The 19788-nt window shown below is 42.6% G+C and overlaps 1 protein-coding gene across 2 annotated transcripts; it reads right to left on the reverse strand.

Moving 5' to 3' along the window:
• Positions 1-1310: 1310 nt before the first annotated feature.
• Positions 1311-19694, reverse strand: xrcc3 (X-ray repair complementing defective repair in Chinese hamster cells 3). Of its 2 annotated transcripts, XM_038968735.1 has the most exons (7): positions 19517-19694; positions 8671-8808; positions 3971-4183; positions 3552-3706; positions 3057-3269; positions 2616-2662; positions 1311-2332 (listed from the first exon to the last, which is right to left on the reverse strand). In XM_038968735.1, exons 1-7 carry the CDS (start codon positions 19587-19589, stop codon positions 2050-2052), a joined length of 1122 nt encoding a protein of 373 aa, XP_038824663.1. In that variant the 5' UTR covers positions 19590-19694; the 3' UTR covers positions 1311-2049. The 2 variants fall into 2 exon arrangements, with proteins under 2 accessions (XP_038824663.1, XP_038824664.1); XM_038968736.1 differs by lacking the exon at positions 8671-8808.
• Positions 19695-19788: the final 94 nt, after the last annotated feature.

Here is a 19788-nt window from a genome sequence, read left to right on the forward strand (position 1 = left end):
GTCTATATACTATATTGATGGTCTATTAAATCTGTATATTAAGCTTAAAAATGAATTACCCAGGCAAGGAAGTACTGAATAAAATATGATTTATTTGTCAAAGTAGATAGATCACAGGAAAGATCCCCCTAGGATATTTTCCCCAGCAGTGGTGGCAAGGGTAAGGGGGGTTCTATTGCTGCTAGTGCTCACACAATGATATGCTAGCTGTTCCCATAGACTTCCAGTTATTGAGCTTTTTATTTCAGCAGTGGTGGCAAGGGTAAGGGGGGTTCTATTGCTGCTAGTGCTCACACAATGATATGCTAGCTGTTCCCATAGACTTCCAGTTATTGAGCCAATGACTATCCATTTAAAAGTGCGTCTGCAGAAATATATAAAAATAACTTTTTTTGCAGGACACACACAGTGACATACAAAGACACACAGCCGTACACACACGCACATTGTGGATAAAGAGTTACCTGACAAACAGAACACAGAGGGTGTTCTTTAATGGAAGCCTCTCCAACATAATCCAGGTAGAATCAGGATTTCCCCAGGGCAGCTGTCTAGGCCCATTACTTTTTGCAATCTTTACTAATGAATTGCCACCTGCTTTGAGGAAAGCCAGAGTGTTTATATATGCGAAGGACTCAACACTATACATGTCAGCTACTACAGCGACTGAAATGACTGCAACACTTGAAGAGTTGCAGTTAGTTTCAGAGTGGGTGGCAAGGACTAAGTTAGTCCTAAATATTTCTAAAACTAAAAGCATTGTATTTGGGACAAATCATTCACCAAACCCTAAACCTCAACTAAATCTTGTAATAAATAATATGCAAATTGAGCAAGTTGAGGTGACTAAACTACTTGGAGTTACCCTGGATTGTAAAAACTGACATGGTCAAACATATTTGATACAACAGGCGCTGCACTACCTTCTTGACAGCACTGTCAACAAGGCAGGTCCTACAGCCCTGGTTTTGTCGCACTTGGACTACTGTTCAGTAGTGTGGTCAGGTGCCACAAAAAAGTACTTAGGAAAATTGCAATTGATTCAGAACAGGGCAGCACGACTGGCCCTTGGATGTACAAAGAGAGCTGATATTACGAATATGCGTGTCAATCTCTCCTGGCTCAAAGTGGAGGAGAGATTGACTTCATCACTGCTTGTATTTGAGGTGTTGAATGCACCGAACTGTCTGTAAAGTAAATGCACGTAAATGCCGTTTACTCTTTTTGTGCGAGTGTTTACCCAGCTACCAGGGAAAAATGCACTGAAAGTATAAAAAGCGGTACTTCATTCACCACCAATGGCAATTAGCTTTACCCACCAATTTTATTTACCACTACATCACTGGATAGAACGTCCTGTAACATGTGAAACAAATAAAACACTTTGGCCAGAATTCAATCGTTGCAGATAGTTTTCTGCACTGTTTTCAGAAGTGCATTTGACTTGCAGAGCAGCATGTCCTGGTTGGAGTGAAATTACACTATTTAGAAACCGTCAGTGCTGTTGGTAGGGTGTGCTGTTGTCAGTACTGATTGGCATACACCACAGGACTGCAGATTTCTAAATCAAGTGTCGGCTCCCTCCAACAGGCACACGCTGCTGTGCAAATGAAACTTCAGAAGTGTAGTGCAAAATATATATATTTTTGCAATAGCCTATATTACATTGTTGTGAAAAGAAAAGCAGAAAATGTCTGCTGCTAAAAATGTATTTAGATTTTTTTTAAACGTATAGACATGGTTTGTCAGGATTTACATATCATTTGACTCATAATACTTCCATACTTTTTCTACCATCTCCTCTCCTTTTAAATGCATATAGGCTTCACTATGGAATGTCGAAGCACAAAGGCAACAGTCCTGCCATCCTGTAGCTCTCCTCCAGTGTGCATTCCTTGCTGGAATCACCCTTGAATCACCTGATACAAAATCCCTTTGTGGTTACAATATTGCCAAGAAAACTGCAGAGCATCTAAACAGTGTGCAGGTCCCTATCATTTTCCCATTTGGCACTTTTCTGTATCCTGCAACTGTAAAAGTTTGTTGGATTTAGGTACCATCGTTCAGGCCCAATTCGCCTGTGGTTTCAAGTCTCTTGGTGACGGACCGGGGTCTGTTTGGCAGCCCTCTCACTCCTTCCTCCCACACCCCACACAGGCAGCTGGCTCTGGGGAGGTGGGGGGCGAACACCACCTCCAGCCTGCGAGGGGCGCTGGTACCGCCCTGCTCCCCGATGCCCACACAGCCTGGGAGGCGGAGCAGCATCAGCCTCACCATCACCTGGTTGGCCCAGGCCATGCCCAGGGCGGGCAGCACCTTATTGTCCACCAACCTGGGAAAGAAGCATGCGTGCAGACGGACACACACACACACACACACACACAATAATGTCTGATCCCTGGCCGTGACCCCTCTCGAGGGTGTCTCAGGGGGAGTGGGGTATGCAAACACCACTTTTTCCAATTCACACGTATTAATACACACTTCTACATGTGTGAAATAGGACAAATGTAAGCACCCACCTAATTATTACTACTACTACACAAAGACACACACACCCCTATACTCATATTTACTAGCATAGAGCGATACATCAGGAGACTCAAACAGCTTACCCAAAGTTACAGTGTGCTGGATCTGGCCCATCCATTACATCTGTCACCTGAAGAGGTACAGTGGAATAACTCATTACATTATTCTGAACATACTGCTTGCATTTGTTTATCTATAGGGTCAGGCTACTATAACATAATTACATTATACAATACAATATCAATAGAACATATCCAACATTATTCATTTTATTGATCCTTTATTTAAAACAGCAAAGTCACATTGAGATTAACACATCCTTTTCAAGTGAGCCAAGAATAATAATACATCATCTGACATGTTTAGCAGCAGACCTGGGTGAAATACTCGGAAGTTTACGTATATACTCGAGTTTGCACTTTTGGAACTATTCCAGTGTTTCCCTACTAGTACCAGGAAAACCTAAATAGTCTGATATAGTGCATTTGACCCGGGTCTGCTGAGTAGTTAAGGCTCTTCCCTACCTGGTTGATGCACAGCACCGGGGTACTGTAGTTGTGACTCAGGCGGTGGAGAGTGGCGGCAAAGGCCAGCATGTGGCGGGCTCTCTCGATGCCCTCGTCCGCCTGGAACTCGCTGCGGAACAGGGCCGCCACTGAGTCCACCACCACCAGCCGAACAAGGCCCCGGGAGAGCAGAATGGGCACCCGCTGGGACACGCAGGCCTGCAGTGCACCCTGTTGGGAGAGCACAGAAACACTGGTCACATGTATATTAGGAAGCACAGGTGACCAGAAAGTATTAGCACAGCTGAGAGGACAGAGCATACGGTTCTTACAGTCTCACTAGAACAGCTTATGGAATGCTCCTCATCATGTTTGAACCAAAATCTTTTGTATCTTTTATTTCTGCAATAAAATGGGAACATAACCCAACTACATATCTACGCCTGGAAAGCCAATTCCATGTTTTATAGGAATTCTCCACTAAAGTAGGTGTCTGTTGCACCACTGTCTTACCAGATCGGCAGCATGCTCTATATAGATGTTGTCGCTGAAACGGATGCTCCGTATCAGGGCCTGGGGAAGCTCTGGCCGCAGCCGAGCCTGCTGGGTAATGAGCTGCCGCAGACGCTTGATGGGAAACGAGTCTTCTGTGCAAATATACACAGCTCCTGCAGGTGTAAAGACACATGCACATACAAAATATCATGCCATAAGCCTCACTATCTGCCAATAATGAAAAAGTTACAATATTTAGACAATACGGTTTACAGGCAGAACATCAGGACAAAACACTGGCAACAAAGAGCTGGGTCGCATTTATTAGGGCATGCAATGGAAAACGTTTTGCAACAAATAAAAATGTGTGTTCCTTATTGGACAGGCTAGTCCAGTTTGTCCCTCCCCGATTCAGTCCATTTTATCCATTAGGTCACCTGAATTGAGCCCTCCATACGCCAGTGGGTACTGCACAGAAAGACACAGCTGCAAGCCAAACTGGGTCTTTCCTGCACTGCTCTCCCCTGCCAGTTCTGTGATGCCGCTCAACGGTACACCACCTCGCAGTAGAGCATCCAGAACGGGGCAAGCCAAACTTAGCTTGTGCCCAGGTTCCAAAGAGGGACACTCTCCACGGTGTACTTGTAAGGCTGTGTGAAAACAAACAATTCGTTAGTTTGAATAATAGACTATAACTTGTTTGAGCCTAGGATTGTAAAGCCTAGGCTACAATCACTTCCGGGTGGCTGAATACAGTGGTAGAGTGCATCTCCAACTCTGGTGAGTTACTGAGTGTGCAGGCTTTTGTTAATTAATGCAATGCTGCAGAGGACTGAAAACAGCTCGGTTACTTTTTAAACCTCTTGTATTGGACTCAACCAGTGTTTCCAACCAGTTTTTCTTTTTAAATTAAACTAGGCTACTTTTCCATTCGCTAGTCAGAAAAAAGTCTGCCCTGCCCTCTTCACTAGAATGAACGATATGCATCTTCTAGCAATCTATTGATTGAACAGGCGCCTGTCAGTCACAAGGCGAGCGATGACAGGGAAACACTGCTGGTTTGACAATCTGCTCTGTCCCACCTCCCGGTACCTGTTGGCAGTGTGTTTTGTGCGCAGTGGTTGGCTGCAGTCAAACTTCTTTACATGGAGGAGGAGAGCAAGATGCCCCTTCATCGTCTCTTTGTGAGAATTTCAGGGCTATACAGTAGGACCATTTTACTTGCACATGCGCCTAAAAATAAAAACATCCCAACAGAATGTTGCCACCACCATTGCTACACCGTAGAGATGGTGACAGGTTTCCTCCAGATGTGACGCTTGACATTCAGGCCAAGGAGTTCAATCTTGGTTTTGTCAGACCAGAGAATCTTGTTTCTCATGCTCTAAGAGTCCTTTAAAAGTGCCTTTTGGCACACTCCAAGTGGGCTGTCATGTGCCTTTTACTGAGGAGTGGCTTCCATCTGGCCACTCTACAATAAAAGGCCTGATTGGTGGAGTGCTGCAAAGATGGTTGTCCTGGAAGGTTCTCCAGTCTCCACAAATGAACTCTGGAGCTCTGCCAGAGTGACCATCTGGTTCTTGGTCACCTCCCTGACCAAGGCCCTTCTGCCCAGATTGCTCAGTTTGACCGGGCGGCCAGCTCTAGGAAGAGTGGTGGTGGTACCACACTTCTTCCATTTAAGAATGATGGAGGCCACTGTGTTCATGGGGACCTTCAATGCTGAAGAAATGTTTTGGTACCCTTCCCCAGATCTGTGCCTTGACACAATCCTGTCTGAGCTCTACGGACAATTCCTTCGACCTCATGGCTTGGTTTTTGCTCTGACATGCACTGTTAACCGTGGGACCTTATATAGACAGGTGTGCGCCTTTCCAAATCATGTCCAATCAATTGAAATTACCACTGGTGGACTCCAATAAAGTTGTAGAAACATCAAGGATGATCAATGGAAACAGGATGCACCTGAGCTCAATTTCGAGTCTCATAACAAAAAGGGTCTGAATACTTATGCAAATAAGGTTTTGTATTTCTAAAAACCTGTTTTCGCATTGTCATTATGGGGTATTGTGTGTAGATTGATGAGTACATTTTTTGTTGTTGTCAATTATAGAATAGGGCTGTAACGTAAGAAAATGTTGAAAAGTAAAGGGGTCTGAATACTTTTCGAATGCATGTTGACATGATTTTGCTGTACAAAACAATCTATGCAAATGTATGGTTTGCATCACTTAATGCCGGTCACATTTCAAGTGACTATGCATAGGAATGTCAAAACCTAGCTTTTTGACAACATACGAGACCATTCAGACGAGCAGAGTTTTAAGCACACCAAAGTCAGCATTAACAATAGGCCTGCGTAATAAAATAAAGACTTCTACAAAAATCTCACACCATAGTTCTGAATTTGCAAGGTAACTTAATTTTTTCCCGGCACAACTTAAAATGTGGCACTGACTCGCCCATGGATTGATGTTCCACCATTGTCTCAATGAAGAGTTTGGCGTTCGACTAGCCACGTGAGACACGTACGCGCAGTTACAAGTCTGATAATTATGCCCCATTTATATTGTGATGAATTTCATTACACTTGCCCCGCTACTGAATAGACAAGTGTGGTGTTTGTAACACAAGATGGAGGAGAGCCTGTCTCTGAGATCGCATTTATTTTGGGAGATTGCAAAAATGACCTTTTCATTCATTCAAGACAAATATATCGTTACAGGTGATAAAACATTTTGTTTAGTTACTTTTTCCCTCAACTTGTTTCTCTAACTTTATAGCAAGTCAAGCTAGCTTGCACTGCAGAGCAGATATCTAACGTTAGCTAGCTAAAAGCTAGGTTGACGATATCACTAGCTAGCGACCTCGACCTAATTATTATCATTAAAAACAACCGGCATTACCATCACAAACTCAGCAAAAAAATAAAAAAAGTCCCCTTTTCAGGACCCTGTCTTTCAAAGATATTTGGATTTTTACGAATTAACGTCACAGATCTTCATTGTAAAGGGTTTAAACACTGTTTCCCATGCTTGTTCAATGAACCATAAACAATTAATGAACATGCACCTCTGGAACGGTCGTTAAGACACTAACAGCTAACAGACAGTAGGCAATTAAGGTCACAGTTATAAAAGCTTAGGACACTAGAGAGGCCTTTCTACTGACTCTGAAAAACACCAAAAGAAAGATGCCCAGGGTCCCTGCTCATCTGCGTGAACGTGCCTTAGGCAATAAATTGCAATGTCCGTACTGTGAGACGCCTAAGACAGCGCTACAGGGAGACAGGACAGACAGCTGAGCATCCTCGGAGTGGCAGACCATGTGTAACACCTGCACAGGATCGGTACATCTGAACATCACAACTGAGGGACAGGTACAGGATGGCAACAACAACTGCCCGAGTTACACCAGGAATGCACAATCCCTCCATCAGTGCTCAGACTGTCCTCAATAGGCTGGGCTGAGGGCTTGTAGGCCTGTTGTAAGGCAGGTCCTCACCAGACATCACTGGCAACAATGTCGCCTATGGGCATAAGCCCACCGTCGCTGGACCAGACAGGACTGGCAAAAAGTGCTCTTCACTGCCAGGGGTGATGGTCGGATTTGCGTTTATCGTCGAAGGAATGAGTGTTACACCGAGGCTTGTACTCTGGAGCGGGATCGATTTGGAGGTGGAGGGTCCGTCATGGTCTGGGGCGGTGTATCACAGCATCATCGGACTGAGCTTGTTGTCATTGCGGGCAATCTCAACGCTGTGCGTTACAGGGAAGACATCCTCTTCCCTCATGTGGTACTCTTCCTGCATGCTCATCCTGACATGACCCTCCAGCATGACAATGCCACCAGCCATACTGCTCGTTTTGTGTGTGATTTCCTGCACGACAGGAATGTCAGTGTTCTGCCATGGCCAGCGAAGAGCCCGGATCTAAATCCCATTGAGCACATCTGGGACCTGTTGGATCGGAGGGTGAGAGCTAGGGCCATTCCCCCCATAATTGTCCAGGAACTTGCAGGTGCCTTGGTGGAAGAGTGGGCTAACATCTCACAGCAAGAACTGGCAAATCTGGTGCAGTCCATGAGGAGGAAATGCACTGCAGTACTTAATGCAGCTGGTGGCCACACCAGATACTGACTGTTACTTTTGATTTTGATCCCCCCCTTTGTTCAGGGACACATTATTCAATTTCTGTTAGTCACATGTCTGTGGAACTTATTCAGTTTATGTCTCAGTTGTTGAATCTTATGTTCATACAAATATTTACACATGTGAAGTTTGCTGAAAATAAACGCAGTTGACAGTGAGACGACGTTTCTTTTTTTGCTGAGTTTATTTAAAACGGGAGGCAAGTCATAATATAACTGGCTTAACAGCCAATGTGTATTATTTAACATTACCATTCAAATAGTACTCACTTATAGGAATGGGTAATTGTTCACAAGTTGCTAGCTATCCTATAAAGTCATCACTGTGGTTTGGTAACTTCCTGTTCTTCGAGTTTGAAATAATGCAGTGTCTATCTCGCAATGAAGTCTTCCAACAGCAAGGTAGTGTTGCGATTCCATTCCGTTATGGACGTCCCCATTGAAATGCATGACATCTGGCGCAACGTAACGGAGTGCTTATTTGTAATGTGAATGAGGCTTTAGAAGGCGAGCAATATCCACCGTTGTAGTACAGATTAAGCCTGAGATGGAATGTGAAGCTGAACCTGGTTAGCTTTAGAAAACCCAGAGTAGATCTAGCTTGCTTTGTAGGATACCCCTCAAATGATGTGACATACCTTACATTTGAGTTATTTAGCAGACGCTCTTATCCAGAGCGACATACAGTACAGTGAGTGCATACAGTGAGTGCATACCTTTTCATATTTTGTATGTACTGGTCCCCCATGGGGATCGAACCCACAACCCTGGCATTGCAAGTGCCATGCTCCACCAACTGAGCCACACGGGACTCTGTGTATATGAGACATCGGGCTTTAAAGGGTTAGTCTAGCCAGCACTAAAACACCCGTCTAAACGTAGCTAGCTAGTTGGTGTGTTAGTGCTGGGCTGGAATCAAAATCTGCACACCCAGTAGCTCTCCATGTTTGGAGTTGGAGAACACTGCAATAGAATAGAGCACACCTACCTGTTACAGGCGAATGTCTGCGGTAAGAGACAGCAACAGCTATGTGCAGGTGTTGCACGTCTGACTTTGACAGGTGGGTGAGTCGTTGTAGATCCGGACCCGAGAGACTGAGAATCTCCCTCGCTGATTTCACATTAGCTAAGATCAACATAAATAAATAATGAGCAGATGCACCTACAGCATACATTTTAACACCACAACGTTGACTAGCAAAGCGAAATGTTGTAGATACAGTGCCTTCAGATGGTATACACACCTATTGACTTTTTCCAAATGTTTTGTATTACTGCCTGAATTTAAAATGGATTACACTTAGATTTTTTGTCACTGGCCTACACACCCGTATATTAATAAAAAATGAAAAGCTAAAATGTTTTGAGTCCAGTATTCAACCCCTTTCTTCTGGCAAGCCTAAATAAGTTCAGGAGTAAACATGTGCTTAACAAGTCACATAATAAGTTGCATGGACTCACTGTGTGCAATAATAGTGTTTAACATTCTTTTTTAATGACTACCTCATCTCTGTACCCCACACATACAATTATCTGTAAGGTCCCTCAGTGGAGCAGTGAATTTCAACACAGATTCAACCACAAAGACAAGGGAGGTTTACCAATGCTTCACAAAGGGCACCTATTGGTAAATGGGAGAAAAAAATGCAGACATTGAATATCCATTTGAGCATGGTGAAGTTATTAATTACACTTTGGATGGTGTATCAATATACCCACTCACTACAAAGATACAGGTGTCCTTCCTAACTCAGTTGCTGCAGAAAGAAACAGCTCAGGGATTTCACAATGAGGCCAATGGTGACTTTAAAACAGTTAGAGTTGAATGTGATAGTATTGTAACTACAGTTTTCTCCTAACCTAATTGAGAGTGAAAAGGAAGCCTGTACAGAACAAAAATATTCCTAAACCTACATTCTGTTTGTAACAAGGCACTAAAGTAATACTGCCAAAAATGTGGCAAAGCAATTCCCTTTTTGGCTTGAATACAAAGTGTTGTTTGGAGCATATCCAATACATATTACTGAGTACCACTCTCCATATTTTCAAGCATAGTGATGGCTGCATCATGTTATGGGTATGCTTTTAATCGTTAAGAACTGGTGAGTTTGAGATAAAAAAAACAAACAGAATGGAGCTAAGCACAGGCAAAATCCTAGAAGAAAACCTGGTTGTCTGATTGCCACCAGACACTGGGAGATTAATTCACCTTTAAGCAGGACAATAACCTAAAACACAAGGCCAAATCTACACTACAGTTGCTTACCAAGAAGACAGTGAATGTTCCTGAGTGGCCGAGTTAAAGTTGTAACTTAAATCCATTTGAAAATCTGTCAAGACCTGAAAATGGTTGTCTAGCAATGATCAACAACCAATTTGAATTTTGAAAAGAATAATAGCAAATGTTGCACAATCCAGGAGTGGAAAGCTCTTTGAGACCTACCCAGAAAGACTCACAGCTATAATTTCTGCCAAAGGTGCTTCTACAAAATATTGACTCAGTTGTGAATACTTATGTAAATAAGATATTTCTATATTTAATTTTCAATAAATTAGACAAAAAAATCCCAAAACATGGTTTTCACTTTGTCATTATGGGATATTGTTTGTAGATGGGTGATATAATAAAAGAAAACTATTTCATCAATTTTGAATTCAGTTTAACACAACAAAATGTGGTATAAGTCAAGGGGTATAACATTTGCTAAGTTTCCATGTCATATGGCAATACAACACAGGAGGTTGGTGGGACCTTAATTGGAGAGGATGGGCTCATGGTAATAGCCTTCCACAGTATGAGTCATAACACCCATAAAACTTAACGGTCAAACACGGAAATGGTTCCAATCGTTTTCCCACCACTCGTTTTATCCATTGTGAATTTTAGAAACACTTCAAATAATGGCTGTGTATCGTGTAGGCTTACCCTGGCATGATGTATTCATAACCATGTACATCTCTCTCAGACAAGGTGACTTATCAATATATTCGCCTGTATTTACCCCCCTGAAATGAAATGCTAATTAGCTGCTATCATACAGCACTACAAATGCCTGTCTCAAACTTCACGTCACCCCACCAGGGCCATGATGACCTGGACAAGACTGTCGAATCGAGGCAAAGGTAAGAATCTCTGGATTAACTATCTAATGTTAGCTAAATGTATTAATAAATTGCCTAAAGATTTTTTTAAAAGGACAATTAAATTAAATATGCCTGTAATCTAGCTAGCTAGCTCATAGTCAGATAATTAGCAACATTAGCCTGGCTAGATGGCTACATTAGCCATCTACTTGTCTAGTCATTTAAATGCATGAGAACCTTCTTTGGCTTTTATAAACCAACAGTCTAGCTTGCTAGTTAACTTAAATGGTGAAGCTAGGGCTAGGCGTTCTTGATAATGTTGGTTTGTGTCTGGGTGAGGGTGGGACATTCTACTTCAAGTACTACTTGACTTGTAACTACCCTAGCTAGCTGTATTATTTTAGTCTGGCTTTGATAGGTTTCAGCATCCTCACTAGTCAACAGTGTGCTTACTTTACTGCGGGAAAACATTGATATGTTTGCTATAACGCTCTGGTCAGCAGATCATTAGTATAGCTAGTAGGCAAAGTTATGCAACCTTGTTTAGTCCTACCTGCTAGTGTTTTTTAAAATTAATTGGTACTCAAAACATTTGCTTTTTAGGTAGAATTACCGTCATGTTATTGATGCCAAATTGGAAACCTTATTTGCTCCTTCTCTATTCCAGAACCAGTGGGTGTGCCTGAGTCTTGCCACCTCTCAACTAAGTAAGCAGTTTCAACTTGAAACGCTATTCTCCTGCTCTAGTCTGTTTCAGTCATTGCAGGAAGTCCTGAAGATCAGATGTGTGTGACGAATTTTGTCCCAGCCCAGCTCGAACACCGGACTTAAATAATCAGCATACTGAATCATGGCAATAGGCTATTTGTAATCAGGTATGGGCTGGGCTGGAACAAAAGCTTATACACACTCCTGCCATTCAGATCTGGATTGGTGGAGGGGGGTATTGATATATAATGCATGCTCCACACAAGTTGAACTTGTTGACTGATGCCATGAAAGCCAACCACCCCTCAAGCTAACCCTTATTCCACACTGTGCCTTTTATGCCCATGGTCCCTCAACTTTGGGCACTGTGAAGCACTCCATCTGATCTCTTTATAGATGCAGACCCAAAGACATTCAAACAGCATTTTGAGAGCAAGCGTTCCAAATCTCCAATGGTCCCAGTACTGGTTGATGTGCAGTCCTAAATTACCACAAACAATTGACCTACAGCTGGGGTAAGATTCTTCCATCATTCACACACAGTAGACATAAATGTAAACCACCATGTTGTCATCAATAATTAAGTTGTATGCCTTTTATGCCCCCCCCCAACTTCAGACATCTTGGAACTCTCAAACTTCTCTATAAACCCACCCTACCTTCACCCATTTTCCCTATGCTGCTTCCTTCACTTGTTCTTCTCCTGATTTGATAACCTCTAGACTCAGTAACATGTTTAAAAGTGTTGTGGTGTACTGTTTTTGCTACCTTTTTTTCTAGGGTTGCAAAGGGTCGGAAACTTTCCAGGAAACTTCCGGAAATCTTCCATGGGAATCTTTCTTAAATTCATTAAAAAAAGTTATACGCTAACAGTTAACCTCTTTTGTGGGATACACAAGGCAATTTTAGGTCTTGTGGCATATTTTGGTTAAACTATTCCCAATTCAAAGGAATTGCAGCCCTCTGCATGTACAGTGCATTCTTCCATCACATGTACAGCTGATCCTCAAGATCTTGCACACTAATGAGATGCTATTGAGCCCACACTACTACACTGTCTGAGCCAAGGACTACATGCTTTCTGGTAAGTTTTGATTACAATACAGGGTGGGGTGAATATATATTTTACATGACATACATTATTTTTTATTACTAGTAAATAGTAGCCTACAGCAAAGTGTGTTTAAATTATTTCTACCTTGTTAACAATTTCTGCTAGTTAGTCTTTGCTACCATGTGGGTTTTAGCTAGCTTGAGCATGCTAACTGAGTGTTAATTCACCTGTTTCCATACATGTTTCATTTTAAAACTAACTTACAAAGGAGTTGTTTAATCTAACTGCTTAACTATTTATCTGTACATGGAATTGTAAGTTGTTTTATTACTATTTAAAAAATAATCTTTACAGGAAAATGCCACAGGCACTATCTGATGTGTGGAGACATTTTACTGCAGCTAATGTAGAAGGAAAAGCTGTGTACATTGGCAAATACTGTGCCAAATCATATGTGAAGAATGCAACACAGATGCAGAATCATCTGGCCAAGTGCATAAAGTTCCATCAGTGCCACAGTAAGCAACCTCTGACAAAGGTCCTTCTAATCGAGGTGAAAATTATGAACCAGACACCTTATCGATAGCAACAGCTCATGGTCCTCCTGGAATCATATGTTTTTTGACTCAATGGAGGAATGTAGTCAGAGAAATGCTGATAAATGTCTTGCTCGAACTGTGTATGCAACTGGTTCACCTCTGATGCTCACAGGCAATGTGTATTGGAAGAGGTTTCTGAATGTTCTTCGCCCAGCATAAACCTCTCCAACCAGACATGCTTAATCTACTCATTTGCTGGATGCAGAATTCAAGTGAAGGTCAAGCAAAGCATAGAGAAAGCAGACTGTATTGCAATCATCTCTGATGGGTGGTCGAATGTTCGTGGGCAAGGAATAATTAACTACATAATCTCCACCCCTCAAACAGTATTCTACAAGAGCACAGACACAAGGGACAACAGACACACCGGGCTCTAAATTGCAGATGAGCTGAAAGCAGTCATCAATGACCTTGGACCACAGAAGGTATTTGCACTGATGACAGACATTGCTGCGAAAATGAAGGCTGCTTGGTCTAAAGTGGAGGAGTCCTACCCTCACATCACACCCATTGGCTGTGCTGCTCATGCATTGAATCTGCTCCTCAAGGACACCATGGCATTGAAAACAATGGATACACTCAACAAGAGAGCCAAGGAAATGGTTAGGTATGTGAAGTTATAGCAGCAATCTACCTCACCAAGCAAAGTGAGAAGAATAAGAGCACCACATTGAAGCTGCCCAGCAACACCCGTTGGGGTGGTGTTGTCATCATGTTTGACAGTCTCCTGGAGGGGAAGGAGTCTCTCCAAGAAATGGCCATATCACATATCACACCGATATGGACAGCCCCATCAAGAGGATCCTCCTGGATGATGTATTTTGGGAGAGAGTGGTAAGCAGCCTGAAACCTATAGCAGTAGCCATTGCACAGATTGAGGGAGACAATGCCATCCTGTCTGCAGTTCAGACTCTACTTGCAGATGCAAAAGAAAAAATCTGTACAGCCCAGCCCACTTCACTGTTGCTCCAAGCAGACGAAACTGTACTTCTGAAATACATCAAAAAGTGTGAAGACTTCTGCCTGAAGCACATTGGACCCCAAGTATGCTGGCAAGAGCATCCTGTCTGGTGCAGAGCTCAACAAGGCCTATGATTTCATCACTACCGTGTCTCACCACCTTGGCCTGGAAGAGGGCAAGGTTCTTGGCAGTCTGGCGAAGTACACTTCCAAGCAAGGGCTTTGGGATGGAGATGCAATATGGCAGTCGTGCCAACATATCTTATCAGCCACCTGGTGGAGCTGAGGCTCTTTCCCCGGTTGCCTCCATCATCATCATCCAAATCTCACCAACATCAGCCGCCTCAGAGCGCAACTGGTCCCTCTTTGGGAACACACACCAAAGTACGCAACAGGCTGACCAATACAAGGGTTGAAAAATTGGTGGCCATCCGGGCAAATTTGAGGCTTTTTGAGCCAGACAACGAGCCATCCTCAACAAGGTTGGAAAGTGACAGTGAAGATGAGGCCTCAGTCTGATGTTCAAGAGGTGGACATTGAGGTCCAGGGAGAAGACATGGAAGCCTGAGAGGAAGACAACCAAAGCTTTAGTTTCTAGACTATAATTTTAAGAATGTATGTTGAAAATGTTTTTGGGAGATACGATGGATCATTAGGGATCATTCAATATTCCTTTTCTTTTGTTGTTTGTGCTGGTCTAATTCCTCAAAATTGAAAAGCAGAAGAATCTGTGCGCTCTCAGATAATAATAATAGTTCATATGGTGCTCTTCCCAGGTTTGTGACATTGATGAATTAATCATTTTACTTCAATTCAAATGTTACGTATTAAAGGCATATGTACAAATTGTTTACTATTTTGATTTCTTTAAAACAATGTAATTGTTGGAGTTCGGGTGTTTGACATGATTTGATCAATGAATAGGTGCATTTTTGTCAAATAAATAAACTTATTCATTCATGATTATGGATATATTCTGCAATGAGTTTATCTGGCTTTGAATCTGCAACAGAACATGTCAACAAGTTAGTTCTGAATTTCTTTAAAAGATGCACTACGTGGAAATCGCTCCGCCATTTACTGGTTGCTAAAATTCTAATGTTTGCCTAATTTCAGTTTGTGACAAAACAAGCAAGTATCATGTTGTGAATAATTGTACCATCTAAAAACGCTGTGAAATAACTCTTCTATAACCAAAAATATTGTATTTTCAGCTTTTTTGAAGCTGGTGTACAAAACTGAAAGTAAACAACGTCAAAAATAAACTTAAGAATGGGAAGCATAGCAATAGTGCACATAGAACAGCTCTACAGCTTATTAAACTTGCTTTCAATGATAATGACAGATCTTTAAAACTCACATTTCACTGTGAATTGTTCCGGTCGCCCAAAAGGTTAGATATTGTAGCTTTAATACAGCAGTACATTCTGACATCATGAATTGAAATAGATCTCACCTTGTTCATATAGTTGGCAGAAATTATAAGCGATTCAATAAAGATCTGCACCGGGTGAAGGAGAAGAGGATCTGGTAAAATAAGGGTATGTTGCTAGCTATATAGCTTCTTTGCTAAATCTGGCCTCGTATTCATGGAATATTATACACTACATGACCAAAGGTATGTGGACACCTGCTCGTCGAACATCTCATTCCAAAATCATGGGCATTAACATGGAGTTTGTCCCCCCTTTGTTGTTATAAAAGCCTCTACTCTTCTGGGAAGGCTTTCCACTAGATGTTGGAACATTGCTGCGAGGACTTGCTTCCATTCAGTCACAAGAGCATTAGTGAGGTCGAGCACGGATGTTGAGCGATTAGGCCTGGCTCACAGTTGGCGTTCCAATTCATCCCAAAGGTGTTTAATGGGGTTGAGGTCAGGGCTCTGTGCAGGCCAGTCAAGTTCTTCCTGACAGATCTCGACAAACCATTTCTGTATGGACCTCGCTTTGTGCACGGGGCATTGTCATGCTTGAAACAGGAAAGGGCTTTCCCCAAACTGTTGCCAAAGTTGGAAGCACAGAATCTAGAATGTCACTATTCTGTAGCGTTAAGATTCCCCTTCACTGGAACTAAGGGGCCTAGCCCGAACCATGAAAAACAGCCTTCGACCATTATTCCTCCTTCAACAAACTTTTGTTGAACTATATCATTCAGGCAGGTAGCGTTCGCCTTGCATCCGCCAAACCCAGATTTGTCCATTGGACTGCCAGATGGTGAAGCGTGATTCATCACTCCAGAGAACACGTTTCCACTGCTCCAGAGTCCAATGACAGTGAGCTTTACACCACTCCAGCTGACGCATGGCATTGCACATGCTGATCTTAGGCTTGTGTGCGGCTGCTTGAGCATGGAAACCCCTTTCACGAAGCTCCCGACGAAGTTATTGTGCTGACGTTGCTTCCAGAGGCAGAGTTGCAACTGAGGACAGATGATTTTTACATGCTTCAGCACACAGCAGTCCCAATCTGTAAGCTTGTGTGGCCTACCACTTCGCGGCTGAGACGGTGTTGCTCCTAGACGTTTCCACTTCACAATAACCACACTTACAGTTGACCGGGGCAGCAGTACAAGGGCAGAAATTTGCCAAACTGTCTTGTTGGAAAGGTGGCATCCTATGACAGTGCCACGTTGAAAGTCATTGAGCTCTTCAGTAAGGCCATTCTACTGCCAATGTTTGACTATGAAGATTGGATGGCTGCGTGCTCGATTTTATATACCTGTCAGCAACGGGTGTGGCTGAAATAGCTGAATCCACAAATTTGAAGGGGGGTCCACATACATGATATATGCAAATGTATCTGACTTCTACTGGCATAGTATGCTGTAAAATACAAAATGCATAAGACAAATAACACAACTTATAACGCAACATGCAACAATTTCAAAGATTTTACTGAGTTAGTTATATAAAGGAAATCAGTCAATTGAAATAAATTCATTAGGCCATAATCTATGGATTTCACATGACTGGCATATCTGTATTCCATCTGTCGGTCACAGATATCTTTAATTTTATTCTAAAGTACAGGCGTGGATCAGAAAACCAGTCAGTATCTGGTGTGACCAGAATTTGCCTCATGCAGCGCAACATATCACCTTCGCATAGAGTTGATCAGGCTGTCGATTGGTACCTGTGGAATGTTGTCCAACTCTTCAATGGCTGTGCAAAGTGGCTGGATATTGGTGGGAACTGGAACACGCTGTCGTACACGTCACATCCAGAGCATCCCAAATATGCTCAATGGGTGGCATGTCTGGTGAATATGCAAGCCATGGAAGAACTAAGACATTTTCAGCTTCCAGGAATTGTGTACAGATCCTTTCGACATGGGGCCGTGCATTATCATGCTGAAACATGGGGTGATGGCGGTGGATGAATGGCACCACAATGGGACTCAGGATTTCATCACGTTAACTCTGTTGGTTCAAATTGCAATTGTGTTCGCGGCCCATAGCTTTTGCCTGCCCATACCATATAACCCCACCATGGGGCACTCTGTTCACAACGTTGACATAAGTAAATCGTTTGCTTCCACACAACGCCATACACAGTCTGCCATCTGCCTAGCACAGTTGAAACAGAGATTCATCTGTGAAGAGCACACTTCTCCAGTGTGCCGAAGGCCATCGAAGGTGAGCATTTGCCCACTGAAGTCGGTTACGACACCGACCTGCAGTCAGGTGAGGACAATGAGCACAAAGATTAGTTTTTTTTGGAGACCGTTTGACAGTTTGTTCAGAAACTCTTTGTTCGAGCAAACCCAGTTTCATCAGCTGTCTAGGTGGCTCATGTCAGACTATCCCGTTGGTAAAGAATCCGTATGTGGAGGTCCTGGGCTGGCGTGGATACACGTGTCTGCGGTTGGACGTACCGACAAATTCTCGGAAACGACGTTGGAGGCAGCTTATGGTTGAGAAATTAACATTTAGTTATCTGGAAACAGCTCTGGTGGACATTCCTGCAGTCAGCATGCCAATTGCACGCTCCCTCAAAACTTGAGACATCTGTGGCATTGTGTTGTGACAAAACTGAACATTTTAGAGTGGCCTTTTATTGTCCCAATCACAAGGTGCACCTGTGTAATGATCATGCTGTTTAATCAGCAAACCGTGCCAATATATCCTTCAAACACCAGCTTCAAGGGCATTATCACTTTCATACAATGGGTTACCAACATAGTCAAATAATGATTGACATATTTTCATTAAAAAAACTGTATTTTGATTACTTTATTCATACTATTTCATCCTTCCACAAGATATAGTCCTGACACCAATCTAGGGTTGCTACCCAAGCCGGCTGATCATCCGTTCTATCGGCTTGGTTGTCAGACGCAACATTCTTATAACCCTTTCTTGCTAGCCAGCCAACTACGGCTAACTTACAGTCATGTCAAACAGTGCCGCCAGAATCACAGCAAAGTAGCTGCATTTGCGTTTGTTTAAGCTGTTTTCTAGTGACATTTATTTGGATACACGCACAACAATGAGCTAATGATGTACGATTTTGCCTGGCATAGAAAATGTGCTCTCTCGTCAGGACACTGTTGTTCAGAGGAGCTAGCCAACAACACAGCTAACACAATCACTTCAAACTGAAGCTGGAAAGACATCAAACTAGCTGCATTTCGTTCCACCTGTTGTTTTCTATTGACATTTCTATGTATACATCCATAAAAATTCTGTCAGCTGATTCATGATTTCGACTGGCTGACTAGATGCCTGTCCGTCTCGTCCTGACATGTTCATTACTATGGGACAGCTGGATATCGAATTTCAATATTGAAACAATGTTGCAAATATCAGAGACAGACAGCAAGGTTTAAACAAATCTCTACTTTTGAAAATCAAATGCTCGACTAAATTAAATGTGAGATAACATCTAGATGCTTTTTATAGTGGAAATCAAATGTATAAATTGGCTGGCAGGGCTGATCACAGTGGATTGCAGTGAGATGGAACAGAATAAATAGGCATTTCAACATCATAGCTTTAGCCCGTGGTAACTTGTGGAATATACAACTGGGTGGTTCGAGCCCTGAATGCTGATCGGCCGACAGCTGTGGTATATCAGACTGTATATCACGGTATGAAAAAAAACATTTCATTTTACTGCTCTAATTACGTTGATAACCAGTTTATAATAGCAATAAGGCCCCTCTGGAGTTTGTGGTATATGGCCAATATACCACAGCTAAGTGCTGTATCCAGGCACTCCGCGCATAGCGTCGTAATTACAAACAGCCCTTAGCCGTGGTATATTAGCAATATAATACACCGCTCGGGCCTTACTGCTTAATTATAGACACGGGCTGGAATGCGGCTTTAACCAATCAGCATCCAAGATTAGTCCCACCTGTTATATAAAGTTAGCTAATGAATATCTAGTCGAATTATGGCTAGCTAGCGAACGTCCGTTTATTTTTTACCTTTCTTTACGGCTGCTATAATCCTTGGGTTGAGCTCCAATTGTTCCCAATCCATATTTCCCATACATACCATTTAGTCTGGGATACATTTCGCCATTCTGTGAGGCATCAGCAAGCAAAATGTGAACAGCTTGCTGGCTAACTATTGTGGTAACAAAAAGACTGGAGGACTGGCGCGCGAAATACCCGCCCACAAATCGTCATCACAGAGCGCGTCGCACTCTGTTTCGTGTTGGAAGGACCTAAATACAAATTTAGGGGTGTACATTTAA

Source organism: Salvelinus namaycush, chromosome 29 (genome assembly GCF_016432855.1).
Source record: "Salvelinus namaycush isolate Seneca chromosome 29, SaNama_1.0, whole genome shotgun sequence".
In the NCBI taxonomy this organism is placed as follows: Eukaryota; Metazoa; Chordata; class Actinopteri; order Salmoniformes; family Salmonidae; genus Salvelinus; species Salvelinus namaycush.